Source organism: Oryza sativa, chromosome 2 (genome assembly GCF_034140825.1).
Source record: "Oryza sativa Japonica Group chromosome 2, ASM3414082v1".
In the NCBI taxonomy this organism is placed as follows: domain Eukaryota; kingdom Viridiplantae; phylum Streptophyta; class Magnoliopsida; order Poales; family Poaceae; genus Oryza; species Oryza sativa.
In genome coordinates, this window is record NC_089036.1 from 19,987,244 (window position 1) to 19,994,137 (window position 6,894).

The following is a 6,894-nucleotide window of genomic DNA, read 5'->3' on the forward strand; positions in this document are numbered from 1 at the left end:
AATGAGCATGACTGTATATGGGCTTCAAGCAGAGCTTCGGGACCAGCACTGAATAACCAGACAAAGCAGGGAATTTTGTATACATGTATCATGTGAAGCACCTGATCATGAGTCATAATGCCCAGTGCCAAATGGTACTGAGTACGTTGTGTACACATGCATCCAGCAGTTATAAGCACCTGATCATGAGTCATTATGCCAAGCGCCAAACCATGCCGGGTACCACTTCACTGAAAAACATGATGATCATTTGGCAACACGAAGCAGACGCTGAACAGACAGATCGAGCAGAGAAACAACTCAACGATGTCGAGTAGAGCGTGGCCCTCACATGTTACACCTACGGTGAATCGCACAAGGCCATAGAAAAGAAGGCAAAAAAAAAAGGGGGGGGGGGGGGGTTCCGTTTCGTTTTTCTCATGGCGGAGACAAACGTACTACACTGAAAGCACGCTGCACATGGCTTTGCAAGGACGAAGGGTTGAAAAGTAAGTGATAACTGATAACCCCGACATCCCATTACGATTCACATAACAAATATGTACAAACTTTTGACACTGCGACAACGGGTTCTTTCAGCCTACAGAGCGTGGCTGCGCTGCACACCCGCACGGCAAACGACGAAGAGAAGAGAACAAGGCAAAGCCCAAAACGGGACACGGGCTGCCACCGTCGAACACACCAGCCACCACCGTCGCTGCCGGGCTCCAGCAAGTACACAGCCCAAAATGGGACACGGGCCCAAAATGCATTCGCTACCATTACTCTAAGCTAAAAAGCTGCAGAACGGCAGATGGCCGCCACCGGCCTCGGTCGGGTGACCGGCCGGCGATCGATCACTCGTCCGGCACCACCTCCATGTTCTGCTCCTCGTACTTCACGCCCACGAGGAACGCGATGCTCACCTGCACAGATTAGCAAAGGAAATCGTCGTCAGCCGAAGCCGAAAAAGCGAGATAAGACTCTTGACTTCTGCTGAGATTTGATCACCACACCAAACCAATATGTAGTTGTTACCTGCTTGGGGTCGTACACGGCGTACTCGTTGTACTCGAGCGGGCCGTCCTTGTTCGTGGACGGCACCAGCTTGCCGCACGGCACCGTGACGCCGTCCCTCCAGGTGAAGTGCTCCGACGGGTCGGTCGTCTTCCTCCCGACTCCCTTCACGCCCATCTTCTTCTCCTCCATGCGTTTCACGTCCTAGCAAAACACCACACGGCAGCAGCGTCAGGACCCAACCATGGCAACATTCTAGTTTTTTAGATAATGGCAACATTCTAGTAAACATGTCAAAGATCCAAAGATCAAAGATCAGAGAGTACCTCTGAGCCTGGCGTGCCTGTTATCTCCTGGATCTCTTTCCCCAGAGATGCCACCGCCAGGACCAGGTAACCCTCCGGACGATCCACCGCCGTGAAGCCGTAGAGCGCGGCTTCGGCTGCTGCGTCTGAGCAAACTATGGCTTTGCCAAACTGCGTCCATGGATCGAATAGTCTTTTAGAATCTTTCAGCACAATGCTAGGATGAGAAATGATTTGCATGGCCGACGAATTATTACCATGTATCCCGGCACTGGTATATGGCAGACAGCAGGCACGAAACCATCGCGCAGGTGCCTGAGCAAATTTGAACTTCTTGTTCCTGTGGAAAAGAGAAGAAGCTCATGTGATAATTGGTAAACCATTGCCTAGAGTACCCAAAAAGTGACATAAATTTAATATCTGCGAGGGGGTTGAGTAGAAAGTTATAAACACTTACCACACCAGAGGAGAACTTTGTTCGGAAGTTTCTTTATTTCATCATAAGAAGGAAGAGCACTCGATTCAACAGCATATATCCGCTCGACAGTAGCACTGTAAACCTGATGAAAATAGGCATATTTCAAAGGAAAAATACGAATTTAAACGAAGATTCTTTTTTTCTAAACCAAAATGAATGGGAGTCCAATGTAGCACAATCTGGCATCTTACCACATCGCCAACCTTGACAGGCTCGTAGGTTTTCTCCAGATACTTCAGGATCATCTTATAGTCCTCCGAGTCTTCAACAACACGATTGATAGAACAGCCTAGTTTCTTGTAGCATTGAGACAGTGGGTCATCTAAAGTTGAACCAAACACATCACCAATAAGACGAGAAGCGACATTTATATCACGAACAGTCTCCAAACCAGAAGCCACCTGCATGCCATACGAATTATGAAAGAAAGAAAGAAAGATCAACAAAGCAGATTAAACAGACCATAAAAATAACAGTGTGAGTATAGATGCACTGTGCATCGTACATTGTCAGCAATCTGTTCATATCCCTTCATTGTATATGGACGAGTTGTGGGGAATAGGGTGAACCACTTATTGCTGATCTCCATCCAGAATGCGTCAGCAGCAGGCCCAGACTCTGGAGCAGACTCGACATCTTGTTTCCACTCTAGTAGCGTCTCCTCCCCTGCCAAATGGAACAGTTGATGAACTCTGCACGCCATGAGTCGCGACGATGATGAAGTAACTGCTAAATGCAATAAATAAGATAACCTAACCTCTTTTCAGATGGAGATCTGTAAGCATCCCGATAGGAAGGTCTGGCACATCATGGCCCATCTCTGTCAAAGCATACCTGTGACAAGAAGCTCTAAGAGTAAGCTCCATAAGAAACACATGATAGTTCATTATCCAAGCGGAAAAATAATAATAAAAGAACCACATTGTCTCAACTGAGTAACTCAGAAGTAGTGATTTATATAAGACCTGTATATTTCTTGGCTGCATAGTTGTTTCATGATAAAAGTAACAGAAGGGTCAAGCTTGCAGTGTGCTGCAGCAGCTCCCAACTGACGAAGAGCCACACCACCATGGCGCACGTCAACACCATCATCCTATCAAGGAGAACAAAATACAACAACATTCATGGGTAATACAGGTATGAAATCAAAAAGAAATAAGCTAGAAGAGTGAAGTACCATGTCCAAGGGATACATCTTCATACACTTCTTCTTAAATTTCTTCTCTCTCTCCCATGGTTCAAACTCATTTCCAGTAACCTCCTCAAAAAGACGGACAAATTCCTTGATAGCATCATTGAAACGACTACCAAAATCTTCAACCCGTTCCTCTGCCATCTGGTCATGTCCAATAGGACCCTTCTTGTAGTATAGGTGCAAATGGTTCTCAGGCACCATGATCAGCTGCATAATGCATAACCTGCAAAGAGCCGTCTTAAGTTGCTAAATCCAGATACACTTGACTGCCACCCATTCCCTTAATATGTAATGAGAACATAATGCTTAATATGTAATGAGAATATAAACATACTGGTTAATATCGCCTCCTAAATCGCACACAGAAAAGGCACAATTGTAGATGATGCCATCCTTCTCATAGATATGTCCTCCGTCTTTCTCCAGTTTAGAATCTTTGTGCACTGCTCTTTTGCCTGCAAGTTTAAGCTGAAGAAAAAACAAGCAAATTACTAGAGATACTAAAACCAAAGGTGCAATTTATGAAATGCACTTGACCAGGCAACAACCTCTGCAGCCAAGGTCTCGATAGCCTCCTCAGTTGGATCAAGGTTGCCCAGCGGCAGCCCTCGGCCTTCTGGAACAACATCAGATGCAATATCATAAGCAGCCAAAGGTTGCTTTTCCTTCTTCTGGACGCTATCAATTATCCAATTCTCACTCACAACAGGAGTTCCACGCTCCCTGTGGTATGGTCCCAGATGTAAGAAGAAATCAATATTCAGTAATACGTTCCATCATCCAGTGTCGCAAGTATTTTTATTCAACCATCTTAATCCATTCTATCGCTGTTCAGAGGAAGGAATATATCAAAGAACAGAAGGCAAGGGCTTACAGTGCTTCGGCAAATCCTCCAGAGCCACCTTGATGTCTCTCAGCTGGGGAAGCCACTACACAAGTGACACCTGCGAGCACAAAGGAATGGACTCCCAACTGTGTTATCTTGCATTATGATGAACTAGATCAGACTAGATTAAATAGATAAGATACACACCAATCACGGAGTTGTTGACTTTCCCTCCATGCTTCATAATCTGCTCCTTGAAATAACCCTGTCCATTTTAGTACCAACAGAATTAGATTCCTGAAACCCATTAACATAGAGTGAATTGGAAGCAATGTTCAGAGGAATTACATGTGAGCGTGACATCCTTCCAGACAATGCAATCATCATGCCCGAGAAGATACCCTCGTCATCCAAATTACGTTTAGGGTACTTATTCCCTTCTTGTTGCTTCAGCCACTGCAGAAGAAGAAACAAAATGCAGCTTATATACAGTAACCCAAGACATGCAGCAAAGATAGCAAATAAATACTCAAAATGCAGCTTCGTTACCTTGCGCACGAAATCATTCTTGACATCATCAGGGACCTTTATAGGACCACCTCTCCTCGAAGGATTGTTAGTACTGAAGCTACAACATGCCCACTCACTGTGAGTCCCAGTGCAATTGTATTTCAATCCCTTACACTCGAGCTGACCACCGCATACGGGGCACTTGTCAAGAGGCCCATAAAACATCACATCCTCACTGCAGCGATGGAGCAAATCGTTACACTGAATCCACCATAAGACTAAATTCGATATTTTGATAAAAGAATAGTTTCATATTTTTAAATAGACAATACCATCTTGGGACAACTGCATCTTCTGATCCAGATGCATCCTGTTCATTGCCTTGGAGGATCTTGCGCATGTCCTCGATCGTGAGGTGTTCCCTTATGGCCTTGCAGAATTCAGAGAACTCCTTCACGGCTGTTGCCTTCCCATTCAGGTCAGATTCCTCCGCTTTGAGCTTCTTGTTCTTTGATGGCTCCTGCTCCCCGTCGTGCTCTTCATTGTCGGCTGTCTTCTTGTTCTTGGAGGGCGCTTGCTGGCCACCTTCCTGCTCTTTGCTTTCTGTCTTCTGCTTCTTCGGAGCAGCCTTCCCTTCTTCTTGGGAAGCCGCTAGTGTGCGTGATCTTGTCTCGTGTACCTGAAAAGATAATAACAGTTCAAAATGAGATTCGCACAAACAATTGGAAAGTGATTATTTTGAAAATAACCACTTTCCAATTGTTAAAACTGGAGACGACTTGGGGTTGGGGGTCTCCCTCATGATTGGAAAAACAGATGTCTTAACTCCTAATTCCTGAAGGCTAAAGCTTTAGTGAAGTTGATTCCAACACATATGAATCTACTTATTCAGAATCGTTGAACTAGCAACTAATAAACTAGTTACCCAACAAAACTACTGAATCTTAGATAATCTTTACCATCAATTGGCGAACCTGATTAGCAAGCTGCAAGCAAAGCACACTACTAATACTCAATAATCTCAGAGAAAACAAAGAGCTACTACTAGTCTACTACAAATTGAACACTCACAAAGGTTAAGGGCCAACCAAGAAACAATCCGTCCACACAAACAACTGCAAACTATAAGATCAAAGCTGCTATGAATAATGGATTAAAAGTTTAAAGAAAAAGATGGAGGCGGCAATGCAAAGAGCAGAGGAGGCACAAGTACAACAGCGCAGACCATGATGACGCGTGGGCGAGGAACAGGAGGGAGCGGCGACGAGCATCAGGGATCTCGAACCATCTCTCCACCCCCCTCCGCGGTTAAATATAAACGGGCTGGCTCGCTACGCTCGGTGGCGACTGGCGGAGTGGGTGTCGCCGCGGCCGCGCTCCAGGTGTTTGCCCTCCTCCGCCTGCCTGCCGCCGCGGCGACACGTAGCCCACCCACGCCCCCATGCGGACGCGGAGACGCTGGCACGCGCGCGCCGCTCTCTCGGGCTCCGCGAACCGTGGGGGTGGGACTGGGAGGGAGACGCGAGACGTGGGGGTGCGGAGATGCGGTGGAAATGAGGCTCGGATGTTTGGGGGGCGGTGGAAGCGGTCGGATGAAATGCGGCGGCGTGCCGGCGCTCGCCGTTCGCCACGACCCGCTTCTGTACTACTCCTATACCGCTTCTTGTACAACTCCTATGTGTATATTGGTTGGGGTTTTCCCAAGATTCGTGTCCGCGTTCTCGCCCGTTCGATTAGGTCGGTGAGCATTTCAGCCGTTGGATGAGTCAATGAGAGCACTGAGGGCCCTTCTCTCGTGTGACCTCGCTGTGTTTTGGGGATTTTTGTACTCGGGAAATATAGGACTTTGGTACGCAGGATTGTCAAAATACGGGTATAGAAAAAAAAGTAGGAATTGACTGTTTGGATTCCTACGGGATTTAAAAACACATAAAAGTTTTAAAACTACCGTTTGATAGTTATACAGGAAAAACGTAGAAATTCAAGACACGGGAAGAAGAAAACACGAGCGGAGCCATCATTTCGCTTATTCAAACAGCATATTTGCAAACGAAAAGTAATTTATGAATAAAACTTCTACATACGTGTTCTTAGTGAACTAAAAGCAAATGTTGAAAAATAAACTTCAAATAAAAACCTAAAAATCAACTCCAAATTTAAGGTTCAAAATTCAAATTTTGGTTGATAAGCATAAGCGAAAAGATGAGACCCGAGATAAGACATCATACTAATTTCCCTCCAAAATTCCTCTACAATACTTTATTCCATAGGAATTTTAAAGGGATTGGTAGGAATCAATCATTTATTTCAAAGGGTCTTATAGGATTATTTTTCATAGGGTATAAATCCTTTGGAATTTCTATGTTTTTCCTTTGTTTTAAAGAAGGCCTAATCAAATAAATCGTCGATACCATAGTGATCTTACACGAAATTCAACCATGCATCCATACTGTCTATTCTACTCTAAGAATTTCCTTTTTTTTCCATGTGAGGTTCTGTCGACGGTGAGTACCCGTAGACCGGATATAGAAGGTATTGGGGTACGCTGGTACGAGGATCTACGTAATACGACATCAAGGAAACA

The 6,894-nt window shown here is 45.3% G+C and overlaps 1 protein-coding gene across 4 annotated transcripts; it reads right to left on the reverse strand.

Annotated features, from left to right (window-relative positions):
* Positions 1 to 467: 467 nt before the first annotated feature.
* On the reverse strand, positions 468 to 5,591 carry LOC4329546 (poly [ADP-ribose] polymerase 3-like). Of its 4 annotated transcripts, none has more exons than XM_066307014.1 (19): positions 5,536 to 5,591; positions 5,382 to 5,432; positions 4,643 to 4,989; positions 4,350 to 4,545; positions 4,149 to 4,256; positions 4,008 to 4,065; positions 3,849 to 3,918; positions 3,523 to 3,697; positions 3,309 to 3,442; positions 2,957 to 3,197; positions 2,745 to 2,872; positions 2,537 to 2,613; positions 2,285 to 2,445; positions 1,971 to 2,180; positions 1,759 to 1,861; positions 1,559 to 1,641; positions 1,323 to 1,472; positions 1,018 to 1,200; positions 497 to 905 (listed from the first exon to the last, which is right to left on the reverse strand). In XM_066307014.1, the coding sequence occupies exons 1-19, from the start codon at positions 5,536 to 5,538 to the stop codon at positions 837 to 839; spliced, it is 2,547 nt and encodes an 848-aa protein (XP_066163111.1). In that variant the 5' UTR covers positions 5,539 to 5,591; the 3' UTR covers positions 497 to 836. The 4 variants fall into 4 exon arrangements, with proteins under 4 accessions (NP_001403567.1, XP_066163111.1, XP_025879373.1 ...); XM_026023588.2 differs by having other exon boundaries at positions 2,537 to 2,628; NM_001416638.1 differs by lacking the exon at positions 5,382 to 5,432 and having other exon boundaries at positions 468 to 905.
* Between the last annotated feature and the right edge of the window lie 1,303 nt (positions 5,592 to 6,894).

Coding starts and splice junctions, on each gene's coding strand:
- LOC4329546 (XM_026023588.2), bottom strand. Junction 4,990..5,381: donor TTGGTTGGCCCTTAACCTTT/GTGAGTGTTCAA, acceptor TTATCTTTTCAG/GTACACGAGACAAGATCACG. Junction 1,201..1,322: donor CAGGCACGCCAGGCTCAGAG/GTACTCTCTGAT, acceptor GTGTTTTGCTAG/GACGTGAAACGCATGGAGGA.